Raw genomic sequence first — 15577 nt, 5'->3', positions numbered from 1 at the left:
ACCGCACTAATGGCCATATGATGAGCCCGCAGAAAATATGAACCTGGAAAGAGAAGCAACACTCACTCACTCCAACCAACATCAGCTCGACCTATCATCACGTGTTACCGTAGTGCCAAACCCAGCATGTCTCCCTCGGTCACACCACTCACTCTGACTCAGGCACTCAGCAGACACCAGTCACCATCCCCGTGGCCCGGACGCCGTTTCCCCCGCCGTCTGCCTTCCGCCCGATCTGATCTCCTCTGATCCCGCGCGCTAAACGGTGGAACGAACAAGAGCAAAACGAGTGAGAGAGGCGAGGCCACGTCCGCATAACTCGCGGTTCGGGTCGGTGGTGGTGCTTTCTCCTGTGCCTCGCGGGCGTGTGCGTGCGCGCAGTAGCTAGCGCGCGGCGGACGGCTGGATTTGGGCCATATGGCTTCGAACTCAGGTTGTGTTGTTTACAGTAAAATTAAAAGTTTGGTTAAAATTAAAACGATGTGACGAAAAAGTTAAAAGTTTATGTGTGTAAAAAAAATTTGATGCAATAAAAAAGTTTAAAGTTTAAAGAAAAACTTTAGAACTAACCACGGCATCAGTGCGACAGTGCGTCGGTGGGGGATAGCCGGCATCCCACAAGCGACCGACCTGATGCTGCTACCTGTCAGTCAGGCCGGCCCGAGGCTGTGGACTTCTGGTGCGCGTGTGCGTGCGGTTCATCGCATCCGCGCGCGTCTGTCACCGTGTCGGAGTCGTGAAAAGCTGCAGCTCGCCCCGATGTACTCCCTCCGTCCTAAAAAAATAAAGCAAACCCTGAGTTTCCGTGTCTAACTTTGACTATCCGTCTTATATAAATTTTTTTATAATTCGTATTTTTATTGTTGTTAGATGATAAAACATGATTAAAATTTTATGCGTAACTTGTTTTTTTATTTTTTTTTATAATTTTTTTAAATAAGACGGACAGTCAAACGTTGGGCACGAAAACAGGGTTTTTCTTTTTTAGAACGGAGGGAGTACGTCTTCTCTATCGCCGGTGCTCTAGGACAAGATTTCGCACATGTGGCACATGACCATACACATCTGCGCGATAACTGATAAGCGCATTTCTTTCTCTGAGAAACATTATCTGCCAAGTATTCACTCCAGCCGTAATAGAGAGTTCTCTTGTACGTAGCGGAGTTCAGTCGGCCTGCATGTTTTTGTGTCTGGCCTTATTTGTTTAAGAACAGATCATATATTGATCAGGCTTTGAAACACGGCCTAAACGCATCACATAGACTTTTCACCTAAAACGAAACAAATTTGCTACTACTCCCTCCGTCCCAAAATATAGCTATTTCTAGCATAGTGTCTTGTTCTAAAATGAAGCTATTTCTTCACCTACCTCCTCCTCTCAACCAATCACAACCATTCTTCTTCACATACTTTCTCTTTTCAACCAATCACACACTTCCTCCAATCATTCTCATATACTTTCTTAATACCCGTGCCAACCTCAAAAATGGCTTTATTTTGGGACGAAGGAAGTACTACATATGTACCGATATTTTTTTTCTATAATCATTCTAGTTTTCAATCATTAGATTTTACCTTGTTTTCTTCCGTGCACATGTTAGAATCCTAACACCTCGTTCCCACATACTCCCTCCGTCCAAAAAAAAAGAAAACCGTGGAGAGATGTGACCCCTCATACTGTCCAGATTAGTTGTACTATAAGGGTCACATCCCTCCAACGTTTGCCTTTTTTTTTTTAACAGAGGGAGTATGAAGCTGGGTAGGACAATGGACAAGGAACAGTTATGCATAGCCGCAAAAAAAAAAAAACATGTATATACTTGGCAACTAGTTAGAACTAGGGTCAAACAAAGGCCCGTCACCGATGAGATTATCCGTGATGGGCTCATACTTGACTGACGGGTTTGGTATGACACCCGTCACGGATGACTCGTCTCAATCGGGGTTAAACTTAAGCCCATCACGAATGATCTCATCTCTATCGGGCTTAAGTTTAATTCTGTCACGGATGAGTATTTTACCAAAAAAATAAAATTTATTTTTTGGCTAACCTCAAGCCTTTGCTAGCCATGCCCGCTGCAAAATGACAAAAGCATATATATTCCCTTTCCCAGCAACCCATTCACATTGACGGAGCGCGGGGCTCCTCACCGGGAGACCGCACGGGCCCCCCTTTGCCGGTTCGGCCGGGGGCTCAGGGTGATGATCCCAAGCTCTCTCTGTATGTGGAAAGATTGCCAGCTATCGAAAGAGCACGAAACACGAACGATGTATACAGGTTCGGGCCGCTGAGAAGCGTAATACCCTACTCCTGTGTTTTGGTGGATTTGTGTATGAAGGAGTTACAAAGTGTGAGCCAACCTCTCCCTTGTTCTAGGTCCCGAATCTGTAAAAGATCCAACCCTCGTTTTAGGTTCTCAATCTGGAAAAAGATCCCCTCTCTTCTCTATGGGCCAGGTCCTCCTTTTATACTTCAAGGGGATACCACATGCCCCTTTCCCTTTCCAAACTGGACTTTTCTTCTCTTCATAAATGGACGGAGATTTGCACGGTCGTCCTCCGAACATCCTCCTGACGGGACGGCACACACCTACCTCCACTTCTGCCTGAGACAGGCACATCGTGGGAAGGTGGCCGTGTGCTGACGACATGAGCAGTGTCAGACCGGTCACAAATCGGTCATTCTTGTCCACCACGCGTCGGCTTAGCAACATGCATGTTCGCCCTTCTTCAAACAACATCTTGCTTGTAATGGTTAGGATGAAGCCTGGCATATATCGATCGGGGCTAACGTGTCATCTCTGGGATGTAACACGCTAGCTCCAGCCGGGGACGAGTGCCTAGAAGCTCTCGTCTTGACGGGACGGGGCGAAGCGTGCGTCAGACCGCCTGTCGCCACCTAACCCGCGATTTGACCGGTCTGTGACTGGTCACAGACCGGATAATCGAGTGCACTGCACTGCACTTCGTGTGGCGTGACACGCTTAGCCGAGGCGCAATAAATACGGTTAGGTGAGCCCCGCTGTGCTCACCTAACTCATACACGTGGAGTAGAAACGCGAGGGGTCGGGGCGCCTCGGCCCTCGGGGGCGAGGCAGGAGTGGTCCGACCCCCCCCCCTCGGGGAGACCAAGAGGTGGGCGCACACATCACCCTCGGGCCCGACGTCCCCCGAGGGTGCCAGGCCACGTGGGCGATTGTGTCTGCCTCAAGCCTCTAGTCATGATACTCCCGGTCCCATGTCACCGACAGTAGCCCCCGGCGTTATGCCAGGGCGATCGCCCTTCTCATGGGAAGTGGCCGGGTGTGACGCCACTCCTAAAGCCTGGTGACAGGTGGGACCGGTCTCCATGGTTGGGCAGAAACCCAACGGTCTCAAACCATGCGCATCGGTAATGGTAACTTGGCTGTCAATAATGGGCGGTCTCTTTAAGACTGCCACATCACCTGAGCAGCGCACAAATCTGGGCGAGCCGATTTGCTTCGCCTGGAGATATGGTAACGTCGCTTCGGTCGGCGAGCGTATTTAACGCGCGCACGATACGATCTATCTCGACTGCCGCAACCGCATATCCACTTTACGCGCCGCAAGCGGGCGAATGGGGTTAGTGGAAGCGTGGGTGCGAGAAGCGAGGGGGCGAAATAATGGGCGCGAGAAACGAGGAGCCGGGCACAGCGTTGGCAAGGGTATAAAGGCACTGAGGATGGGATTTGCTTCCTTCCTTTCGCCATCATTTCCCTTGCCTTCGCCGCTTGCGCCCTAACTCCTTCTTCCCTGCACCCTTCTTTCGCCACACGCGCTCGCTCTCCATCTCCTCTTCGTCCGGCGCCATGGCACGGGGCTCCACACTGCTTGATGGTAGCGTGCTGCCGCCTTCCCGCATCACGAGCGAGAAGCAAGCTGGGTTGCCGCGCCGCTTCATGCCGGAGTCTGCCACCGGCCGTGAGATAGTCATGCTGGGCGAGGGACGCCCGGCGCCAGACTACCCGGGGCGGTCCGTCTTCTTTCTCCCCTTTGCAATGGCTGGGCTGGTTCCGCCATTTTCTTCTTTCTTCATGGATGTCCTGGAGTTCTACGATCTCCAGATGGCGCACCTTACCCCCAACGCAGTGATGACATTGGCCATCTTCGCACATCTGTGCGAGATGTTCATTGGGGTGCGCCCATCTCTTCGGCTGTTCCGGTGGTTCTTCACCGTGCAGTCGGTGTCGCCGCCGTCGGTGGTTGGCGGCTGCTACTTCCTGCCGCGGGGGCCGGTGTTGAACCGCTACATTCCCTGCGTCCTCCGCAAGAAGTGGGATGACTGGAAGAGCGACTGGTTCTACACCCCCCTCGCCGACGAAGCGCGCCTCCGACTTCCGAGTCAGCCCCCGGCGCAGGCCTCCAGCTGGCGGGCGCCGGTAGATTTGGGGGATGGCTATGACGCCGTCCTCGACCGCCTCGCGGGCCTGCGATCCCAGGGGCTCACAGGGGCCATGGTGTACGGCGACTACCTCCGTCGTCGGATTGCGCCGCTCCAGCGGCGCGCTCGGGGCGCCTGGGAGTACACCGGGTCCGAAGACTACATTCGGACCCACCAGGGAGTCAGATGGGATTGGGCTCCTGAGGACTTCAAGATATTGGTCCAACGGGTGCTGAATCTCAACTCCGTGGAGGCGTCCCTCATCCCCCATGGAATCCTCCCCCTCTGCAGCGATCCAGACCGCGCCTCCATCTTGACCATTATGGCGGCGGTCGGGGCCTCAGAGGAGCAGGCTCCTAAGGGCCACGACGGCGCAGGCGGGAGCCGCAAGGGGGATCAATCTACCCCCGGAGGGGGTCGTGCTTCTGGGCCCCGCGTCGGGGGCTCGGGGAGCAACCGCCCTACCGACGCCCGGGGGAAGAGGAAGCTGGGAGGAACACCTCCCCCATCTCCTCCCCGAGGGGGCGGGGCGGTGCGTGCCAGCAGTAGGCGCCCGGAGGGGGCCGCGCCAACATCGCTGCCCGAGGGGGAGCGCAAGAAGAAGCGGTTGCGCAAGATGGGGGAGACAGAACCATCCCGGGGAAACCTGATTTCCCCTCCAAAGTGGTCATTTAACCGACCCCCTCGCAGGTTCGTCCCACGCTCATTACAACCGCTTTTCTTCTATCCCAAAAGCAAGTTTTCTCTTACCCATCTTGTTTGTCTTCTGGTTTTTCCTTCCGCTCCAGTGATGTCCCGTCGCGTTCCTCCCACCATCCCAAGTCCGGCCAGTCCGAGGCCGAAGATCCGGCGGCCGCAGAGGCACGGAGGCGAGAATCTGACCGGCGAGAGGCCGCAGATCGCCTTCGGGAAGCTGAAGAGGCCGCCCGGGAGACCGCCCGGGCCCGCCAGGCTGAGGACACCGCTCGGGAGGAGGCCGCCCGGGCTCGCCAGGCCGAAGAAGCCGCTCGGGAGGAGGCCGCCCGGGCTCGCCAGGCTGAGGCGATGGCGACTTCCGAGGCAGCTCGCGACGAGGCCGCGGGCGCGTCGCTTGGGCCCACTCCTTCGGGCGACGCCCAGGACCAAACAGGTCCGGGGGACATCCCCGAGGCCGGCACGTCTATTGGCGGGCCGAGCCGCGCGGCATCTTCCCCAAGGCAGCTCTTCCCCACGCCTTCCGTCGCCCCGCTGAGCGCAGAGCCCCTTCTGCAGGCCTTAGCCGCCGCAAACACCGCGGTGTTGGATGGGTTAAGTGCCCAGGTGGGGGCCCTGCAGGCGGAGCGTGCGGAGCTCGACGCCGCATGGGCGCGTGTCGAGGAGGGGCGGCGCTCGGTGGAAGCCATGGTGGAAACGGGCCGCAAGGCACACCGCCGGCACGTCTCTGATCTTGAGGCCCGTAAGACGGCGCTGGCGGAGATCGCTCGAGAGGTGGAGGAGGAGCGGGGGGCTGCCCTCATCGCCACCACGGTGATGAACGAGGCGCAGGACACCCTCCGCCTTCAACACGGGAACTGGGAGGCGGAGCTAAAGAAAAAGCTCGACGCCGCCCAGGGGGTCCTTGATGCCGCCGCCGCCCGAGAGCAGCGAGCAACGGAGGCCGAAGCGGCGCTCCGGCGGCGTGAGGAGGCCCTCGAGGCGCGCGCCATGGCGCTGGAAGAGCGCGCCTGCGTCGCGAAGAAGGACCTAGCAGACCACGAGGCCGCCGTCGCCTCCCGGGAGACAACGCTGGCGGCGCACGAGTCTGCCTGCGCCGAAGAGGAGTCCGCACTCCGCCTCCACGAGGACGCTCTTTCCGAGCGGGAGCGGGCTCTCGAAGAGGCCGAGGCCGAGGCGCAATGGTTGGCGGACAGCCTGTCCCTCCGTGAGGCGGCACTGACGGAGCAGGCGCGCCGCAATTTGGAATCCGTCCGCACCGAGAGGGCCGCGCTGGACCAGCGGGCCGCCGACCTCGAGGCGCGGGAAAAGGAGCTGGACGCGAGGGCGCGCATCGGCGGGGCGGCTGCGGGCGAAAGCGACTTAGCCGCCCGCCTCGCAGATGCCGAACACACCGTCGCCGACATGCAGCGCGCGCTAGACTCATCCGCCGGGGAAGCCGAGGCCCTCCGTTTGGCGGGCGAGATAGGGCCCGGCATGCTCTGGGATGCAGTCTCCCGTCTTGATCGCGCCGGTCGGCAGGCGGGCCTCTGGAAAGGGCAGACAATAAAGCCTGCCGCCAACCTGGGAGGCCTTGCCCAGCGCCTCTCGAAGATGGCCGGGGCTCTCCAGCAGCTCCCCGAGGAGCTCGAGAAGACCATCAAGTCATCCTCGAGGGACCTCGCCCAAGGAGCGGTGGAGCTCGTCCTGGCGAGCTATCAGGCCAGGGACCCCAACTTCTCTCCGTGGATGGCGCTGGACGAGTTCCCACCTGGGACTGAAGACAGCGCGCGCGCGCAAGTCCGGGATGCCGCCGACCACATCGTCCACAGCTTCGAGGGCTCGGCCCCTCGGCTTGCGTTCGCCCCCAACTCCGACGAGGAGGGCGATGCCAGTGGTGCAGACGACGTGGAAGACGAGGCCGGCGACCCAGGCGCATCGGATTGAGCCCCCAGGCCCCCGCCAATCTTCAATTTCTTTCTTTTCCTTTCTTCTAAGGCCTTCAGGCCTGTTTTTTGTATAAATCAACTTATAATCTGCAATCAAAAATGATGAAAAAATTCTTTGTGTTAATTTTATTTTGCTATGCGGATGAGATGAGGATGATCTGTGCCGTGGTCCTCTTTTTGCGTCTTAGCTTGATTTAAGGGCCCGTGCCCAAGTCCCAGTCCTCGAAAGGCGCGGGTCGGGGCTAGTGCCTGGGGAGATCCGCATGTCGAGACTGGCCAGGCCGGGAACGTGGTGACCGAGGGTTATGGGTGACCCGATTGTGGGTTTTTGCCGATTCCCCCCCGGAGTTCACCACGCCCCGGGGCACGGCTCGGTTCTGGGCCCCGTTTGGCGATTTTAGCTGACCGAACCGAGCCCCCGAGGGCAAGGTTGAGCACAAGTGACCTCATTTCAAGTCAAAATTCTTCAAAAAGGAAAAAACGGCACAGATACAGCCCTTAGGAATTTGAAACTGCTTTTATTGAAATACTGAAATAAGAGAAAATGAGAATGTGCATGTGTGGCAGCCCCCGGCCAACCCTGCACACCCGAGGGGGGGGTGCGGGGTTGGCCCGAGCCCGAAACCTGACACCCGACCCCCCCCTCAGGGGTAGAAGCGACGAAGGTGCTCGATGTTCCATGGGTTAGGCAACTCTGTGCCGTCGCCCGTGGCCAGCCGTATGGAGCCCGGCCGGGGGACGCCGATCACTCGATACGGACCCTCCCACATTGGTGAGAGCTTGCTCAATCCAGCACGCGTTTGAACGCGGCGTAAGACGAGGTCGTCGACGCAGAGTGATCGGGCCCGGACGTGGCGCTGATGGTAGCGCCGCAGGCTCTGCTGGTAGCGTGCGGCTCGGAGGGCCGCACGCCGCCTTCGTTCTTCCAAGTAGTCGAGGTCATCTCTGCGAAGCTGATCTTGATCAGCCTCGCAGTACATGGTGGCCCGAGGAGACCTCAGGGTGAGCTCGGATGGGAGAACCGCTTCTGCGCCGTAGACGAGGAAGAAAGGCGTTTCCCTAGTTGCTCGGCTTGGTGTGGTTCGGTTCGCCCAGAGCACCACTGGCAACTCCTCGATCCATGAATCGCCGTGCTTCTTGAGAATATTGAAGGTCTTGGTTTTAAGGCCTTTGAGGATTTCTGCATTGGCGCGCTCCACTTGACCATTGCTTCTGGGGTGGGCAGGTGAGGCGAAGCAGAGCTTGATGCCCATGTCTTCGCAGTAGTCGCCGAAGAGTTCACTAGTGAATTGTGTGCCGTTATCCGTAATGATACGGTTAGGCACTCCAAACCGGGCTGTGATGCCCTTAATGAATTTAAGTGCGGAGTGCTTATCGATCTTGATGACCGGATAAGCCTCGGGCCACTTAGTGAACTTGTCGATCGCGACATACAGGTACTCAAACCCGCCCGGGGCCCGCCTAAACGGTCCCAGGATATCGAGCCCCCAGACAGCAAATGGCCATGAAAGTGGTATGATCTGCAGGGCCTGGGCCGGCTGATGGATTTGCTTGGCGTGGAACTGACACGCTCTGCATCGCCGGACCAGGTCGACCGCGTCATTGAGAGCTGTCGGCCAATAGAATCCTTGACGAAAAGCCTTGCCAACCAAGGTGCGCGAGGCGGAATGGGCTCCGCACTCGCCTTCATGGATATCGGCAAGAAGCTCAACGCCTTGTTCCTGAGGAATGCACTTCAGGAGGATTCCGTTAGCCGCGCGCCGATAGAGGGTCCCTTCTACCAGCACGTAGCGTTTGGAAATGCGTTGGACGCGTTCACTCCCTTCGCGGTCCTCAGGTAGAGTCTTATCTGTAAGGTATGCTTGGATCTCGGAGATCCAAGCAATCAATCTAAGGGAGCTTGGAGCGCTCCCTTCGGGTCCCGAGGCCTGGACTCCGACGGGCCTCGGGGGCCGGTCAGGCACACCCGTCTCCCCTAGGGGGTCGGGTCGCGCCGACGGCTGAGTAAGCCTTTCTTCAAAGGCGCCCGGTGGGGTCTGGGCTCGCGAAGACGCGAGCCGTGAGAGTTCGTCGGCAATCATGTTATCCCGTCTGGGCACATGCCGAAGCTCTATCCCGTCAAAATGGCGCTCCATACGCCGCACTTGGCGTACGTAAGCGTCCATCTGCGGGTCAGAGCACCGGTACTCCTTACAGACTTGGTTAACAACTAGCTGGGAGTCGCCTAACACCAGGAGGCGGCGGATCCCCAGTCCGGCTGCCACTCTGAGTCCGGCAAGGAGTCCCTCGTACTCTGCCATATTATTGGTCGCTCGAAAGTCGAGGCGGACCAGGTATCTCAGGACGTCTCCGGTCGGGGAGGTCAACGTGACCCCCGCACCGGCGCCCTGAAGAGACAGGGAGCCGTCAAACTGCATCACCCAGTGGCCGGTGTATGGCGGCTGTGAGGGGTCCGAGTTGACCTCGGGGATTGAGACAGGCTCTGGAGCGGGGGTCCACTCTGCCACAAAATCGGCGAGGGCCTGGCTCTTGATAGCGTGGCGTGGTTCAAAGTGCAAATCGAACTCAGAAAGTTCGATCGTCCATTTTACCACCCGTCCTGTACCCTCTCGATTATGCAATATTTGGCCGAGGGGGTATGACGTAACCACCGTAACCCGATGCGCTTGAAAATAATGGCGCAATTTCCTCGAGGCCATCAGAACAGCGTAAAGCATTTTCTGGGCCTGAGGGTATCGGGTCTTGGCGTCCCGGAGGGCCTCACTAACAAAGTAGACAGGCCGCTGCACCTTTCGGTGGGGCCGATCCTCTTCGCTAGGGGCCGTATCCCCGGGGCGCTCTTCGTCCAAGTGGCCTCTCGGGGCGCACTCGTCTTCTGTGCTGATGACCTCGGGGTCGGAGGATGACAGGGGCGGCCTTCCCACAGTGGCCTCGGGGCCGTCCTGTGGGTCGGGGGCTCCTGGCGTCGCCGGACAAGCGGGCGAAGGGCCGACTCCGGTCGTCAGGGGCCTTAGGCCACCGTTCGGCTCGGGGGCCTCTTCTCCCTGTTCTTTCCCGGGTCGAGTCAGCACAGGGTTAGCCTCGGGGTCAAAGGGCGATGGGTGCGGCCTTCCCGCAGTGGCCTCGGGGCCTTCCTGGGGGTCGGGGGCACCCAGCACCGTCTGACGAGCGGGCAGAGGGCCGACTCCGGTCGTCAGGGGCCTTAGGCCACCATTCGGCTCGGGGGCCTCTCCTCCCTGCTCACTCCCGGGCCAAGTCAGCTCAGGGTGAGGGTGCGTGGAATGAGGATTGTCCTCATCACGCTCCACAACCAACGCTGCACTAACTACTTGGGGGGTCACCGCTAAGTAGAGCAGCAGGGGCTCATTTGGCTCCGGGGCGACTAAAACCGGAGGAGAACTGAAGTATGCCTTCAGCTGAGTGAGGGCACGTTCAGCTTCCTCCGTCCAGGTAAACGGCCCAGAGCGCTTGAGGAGCTTAAATAAGGGTAGCGCCTTCTCTCCCAGCCTCGATATGAACCGACTTAAGGCGGCCATGCAACCAGTGACACATTGCACATCCCTAAGTTTACTGGGGGGGCGCATCCGCTCTATAGCTCGTATCTTCTCGGGGTTGGCCTCGATGCCTCGAGCAGAGACCAAGAACCCGAGAAGCTTGCCCGCAGGTACACCGAACACGCACTTATCGGGGTTTAGTTTTATGCGAGCGGAGCGGAGATTCTCAAAAGTTTCCGCTAGATCTGAGAGTAAAGTCTCTTGATTGCGCGTTTTTACAACCAAGTCATCGACATAAGCCTCAACATTACGTCCTATTTGGCTACCCAAAGAAATTCGAGTAGTACGTTGAAAAGTAGGACCTGCATTCTTTAACCCAAAAGGCATTGAAGTATAACAATAGGTTCCTACAGGGGTAATGAACGCAGTTTTTTCCTCATCCTCCCTAGCCATGCGAATCTGATGGTAACCAGAGTATGCATCTAGAAAACACAAAAGGTCGCACCCCGCGGTGGAGTCGACAATCTGATCTATGCGAGGCAGGGGGTAAGGATCCTTAGGACATGCCTTGTTAAGGTCGGTGTAGTCGATGCACATCCGAAGCTTGCCGTTCGCCTTGGGAACGACCACCGGGTTCGCCAGCCACTCCGGATGGATGACCTCACGGATGAATCCGGCCTCCAGAAGTCTCGCCACCTCCTCGCGGATGAAGGCTTGACGTTCCGGGGCCTGGCGCCGCACTTTCTGCCGGACCGGCCTTGCGCTCGGCCGTACGGCGAGACGGTGCTCAATCACCTCCCTGGGGACCCCGGGCATATCCGCCGGTCTCCATGCGAAGACGTCAGCGTTTGCCCGCAGGAAGGAGACGAGCGCGTCTTCCTATTTGCCGTCCAGAAGACCACCGATCCGTGTGGTCTTGGACGGGCCGTCGCCCAGTGCAACCTCCTTGACCGGGACCTCATCGGACGTGGCTATCCGCTGCCTCGGGGCGGCGGGGGCGGATGTGCCAAGCCTCTCGTCGCCACCCTCGGGCTTGGACACGACGGCGAGGCGGTCCTTACGCTGCTCCATACAAGCGAGCGCGACTCTGAGGTCGCCATGGACAGAGATGGGACTGTCGGGGCACGGCATCTTCATCTGGAGGTAGGCGTAGTGGACCGCCGCCATGAACTTCACCAACGCGGGCCTCCCCAGGACCGCGTTGTAGGGCAGACTGAGGTCCGCCACATCGAAGTTCACCCGCTCCGTGCGGAAATTGGCGGGTCCACCGAAGGTGACCGGGAGGTCGATATGACCTAGCGGCCAAGTGTGCCCCGGCGTCACGCCGATGATTGGCTGGGACGGCCGGAGCATCATCCCCGGGGCCTTGATGGCATCAAAGGCTGCGGGGGAAAGGACGTTGAGGGCTGCTCCTCCATCAATGAGGACACGCCCCAACTTCACGTTGCAAACGGTGGGAGAAACCACCATCGCAATCTGCCCTCCCCGGGCAACGCACGGCGGGTGGTCGGTCTGGTCAAAAGTGAGGGCAACTTCTGACCACCGCGCCCGGCGCGTCGCCTCATGAGTAGGGGCCGCGGCCAGAAGCTCTCGCTTCATAGCCTTGAGGCTCCGGCGAGAAACGTGAGCACACGCTCCTCCATCGACAGTGGCAATGGTGGCCCCAGGCTCTTGGAAACCTAGGTCATCATCACCATCATCGATGTCCTCGGCGGGGGCCTTCTGCTTGGCCTCACTTCGCCGACGGCCGGAAGGAACCGCCGGGGACTTGCCTTCCCGGCGCTCCTGCCTCCTCTCCTCCTCCCACTTCCTTGTCCGCTCTGCCAAGCTTTTGACTGCGCGACAGTCCGCAAGGTCATGGAGGGAGGTGTTGTGGACGGTGCACCACTTGCCGGTAGGGCGCTCCCTGCTGGGAACGCTGGCCTCCTTCTTTTTGTCGCTCGCAGGCCTCCCCTTTCGGGTGGCCCGCGAAGCGCCCTCGACGGCGAGGACATGACCCTCGTCGTCGGAACGGACTGACCTCTTCTTCCTCCTCCTGTCACGCCGCCCTGCCTGAGCGGCGGATCCGGGGGCGGCCGAAGCTGCCACACCGGAACCGGAGGGGTTCCAAGTCCAGGCCTCCTCCTTGCGAGCCACTCGGTCCGCGAGCTGAAAAAGCTCTGCGGTAGTCTGGGGCTCTTTGGAGGCGATCTTTTCGAGCATGCGGTTGTGCCGCACGCCCCCCCTGAACGCGTAGATTACCGCGTGTGCAGGGATGCATGGTATGGTATTGCGGACTTGACAGAACCGCTGAATGTACGATCGAAGTGACTCGTCGTCCCTTCGCTGTACAGCGTGCAAGTCCGCTTCCTCACCGGGGCGCGGATATGTGCCCTGGAAGTTCATGGTGAACTGTTGGCACAAATCCTCCCAAGAGTGGACCGACGCGGGGGGCAGGTTCATTAGCCAACCCCGCGCTTGTCCCTTCAGGGTCATGGGAAAGAAATTTGCCATGACCCTGTCGTCACCCCCGGCGGCCTCAATCCCGGTCGTGTAGACCTGGAGAAACTCGGCGGGGTTGACGCTGCCATCATATTTTTCGGCGATGGTGGGCCGAAACCTTGGGGGCCAACGGACATTCCGAAGACTCGCCACAAAGGCTCTACAGCCGACACCACCAACCGGGGGCACGGAGGGCTGATTCCCACGTCCATGTCGAGGTGACACTCTGGACGAGGAAGCGCCCTCCGTTGCGTGGGCAGCACTTCGGTCATTGCGCCGGCGCTCGATGCTGGCGCGGGCGTCCTGCTCCCCACGCAGATCTTCCCGGGTCGAAGGAGTCGACGAAGGAGTGGCAGCCGAACGGCGAACAGCGGCTGCCGCTCGTCGTGCCCTCCGTCTTGACGACGCGGAGCCGGTGGTAGCAGCACCAGAGGCCTTGGTGGCGGAGGACCGCCCACCAGCATCTAGGCGCTGCCGCGCCGTCATGACCAATTTGGCCACATCGTCCAGCCATCGTTGGGCCGGAGACTCCGGGTCAGGGACGACAGGCGGATGGCGTAAGAGCGCGCCCGCAGCTTGGAGCGCGCCCTGGGGCGTGCTGCCGTCGCCGTAGACGAGGAGGCGACGGTCCCCATCTCGCCGTTCTCCTCCATCGCCCGCGATCGGTGAAGCCGCGGATCTTTCGACCCTTTCGAGCGCCTCCCCCTGCTTAGGACTTTGGCGTGGAGGGGGCGGTGGAGTACGAGCTCGACGGCGTGGGTTCGGCTCCCCGTCGTCGCCACTCACACTGGGAGAGAGGTCGGGCGCCTTTGCTTGCTCAGCCATGAGGCTGATCAAGAAAAACTTGACGCACACGGAAAAATACGAGAGCTCAGAAAACACACGCTGAGCCCCCTACCTGGCGCGCCAGATGACGGAGCGCGGGGCTCCTCACCGGGAGACCGCACGGGCCCCCCTTTGCCGGTTCGGCCGGGGGCTCAGGGTGATGATCCCAAGCTCTCTCTGTATGTGGAAAGATTGCCAGCTATCGAAAGAGCACGAAACACGAACGATGTATACAGGTTCGGGCCGCTGAGAAGCGTAATACCCTACTCCTGTGTTTTGGTGGATTTGTGTATGAAGGAGTTACAAAGTGTGAGCCAACCTCTCCCTTGTTCTAGGTCCCGAATCTGTAAAAGATCCAACCCTCGTTTTAGGTTCTCAATCTGGAAAAAGATCCCCTCTCTTCTCTATGGACCAGGTCCTCCTTTTATACTTCAAGGGGATACCACATGCCCCTTTCCCTTTCCAAACTGGACTTTTCTTCTCTTCATAAATGGACGGAGATTTGCACGGTCGTCCTCCGAACATCCTCCTGACGGGACGGCACACACCTACCTCCACTTCTGCCTGAGACAGGCACATCGTGGGAAGGTGGCCGTGTGCTGACGACATGAGCAGTGTCAGACCGGTCACAAATCGGTCATTCTTGTCCACCACGCGTCGGCTTAGCAACATGCATGTTCGCCCTTCTTCAAACAACATCTTGCTTGTAATGGTTAGGATGAAGCCTGGCATATATCGATCGGGGCTAACGTGTCATCTCTGGGATGTAACACGCTAGCTCCAGCCGGGGACGAGTGCCTAGAAGCTCTCGTCTTGACGGGACGGGGCGAAGCGTGCGTCAGACCGCCTGTCGCCACCTAACCCGCGATTTGACCGGTCTGTGACTGGTCACAGACCGGATAATCAAGTGCACTGCACTGCACTTCGTGTGGCGTGACACGCTTAGCCGAGGCGCAATAAATGCGGTTAGGTGAGCCCCGCTGTGCTCACCTAACTCATACACGTGGAGTAGAAACGCGAGGGGTCGGGGCGCCTCGGCCCTCGGGGGCGAGGCAGGAGTGGTCCGACCCCCCCCTCGGGGAGACCAAGAGGTGGGCGCACACATCACCCTCGGGCCCGACGTCCCCCGAGGGTGCCAGGCCACGTGGGCGATTGTGTCTGCCTCAAGCCTCTAGTCATGATACTCCCGGTCCCATGTCATCGACACACATCAATTCAGAAATCAAACATTCAGATCACATCCACATTCACACATCCATTCACATATGCCATTCACATCAATTCACAAATCAAACATACACTGGTGGAGAAACCATCTTTGGCCGGTCGACCAAATTCCACAATAGTATCGGTTCCATTAAAAACTGGGACTAAAAACAAACTTTAGTCCCGGTTAAAAAAAATTGATCTTTATTCCGGGTTCATCCCCTGTCAAAGGCATGTTAGGGGGCTGAGGATCTTTAGTCCCGGTTGATACTACCAATCGGGACTAAATATTACCACTTTAGTCCCGGTTGGTACTACCGACCAGGAGTAAAGATCATTTAGATCTTTAAAAATCTATCTTTAGTCCCGATTGGAGTTTTCAACCGGAAGTAAATATTTCTCTCCCACATCTGATGATCGGTTAAGTCCTAGACAGATATTTAGATAAGATTGGATCATCCCCTCTCTTCCTCTTCTCAGATCCAATCCCCTTCCTCCTCCCCTCCCCTCTACTCCCTCCCATCAGCCGGCCGGTGGCGGCGGTGAAG

General features: G+C 58.5%; 1 protein-coding gene across 1 annotated transcript; it reads left to right on the top strand.

The window, feature by feature from the left end:
* Nucleotides 1–6085: 6085 nt before the first annotated feature.
* Nucleotides 6086–7021, top strand: LOC136356680 (uncharacterized). Its single transcript, XM_066310924.1, has 3 exons — nt 6086–6452; nt 6588–6738; nt 6802–7021. The coding sequence occupies exons 1-3, from the start codon at nt 6086–6088 to the stop codon at nt 7019–7021; spliced, it is 738 nt and encodes a 245-aa protein (XP_066167021.1).
* The last annotated feature ends 8556 nt before the right edge of the window (nt 7022–15577 follow it).

This window comes from Oryza sativa, chromosome 5 (assembly GCF_034140825.1).
Source record: "Oryza sativa Japonica Group chromosome 5, ASM3414082v1".
In the NCBI taxonomy this organism is placed as follows: Eukaryota; Viridiplantae; Streptophyta; class Magnoliopsida; order Poales; family Poaceae; genus Oryza; species Oryza sativa.
This window is presented reverse-complemented; position numbering and strand designations above follow the sequence as displayed.

Bases quoted from the DNA above. Each gene is read 5' to 3' on its own strand.
- LOC136356680 (XM_066310924.1), top strand. From the start codon at position 6,086: ATGGCGCTGGAAGAGCGCGCCTGCGTCGCGAAGAAGGACCTAGCAGAC. The intron at 6,453-6,587 runs GCGACTTAGCCG...TCTGGGATGCAG, and splicing joins CGGGGCGGCTGCGGGCGAAA to TCTCCCGTCTTGATCGCGCC. The intron at 6,739-6,801 runs GTCATCCTCGAG...CTATCAGGCCAG, and splicing joins GAGCTCGAGAAGACCATCAA to GGACCCCAACTTCTCTCCGT.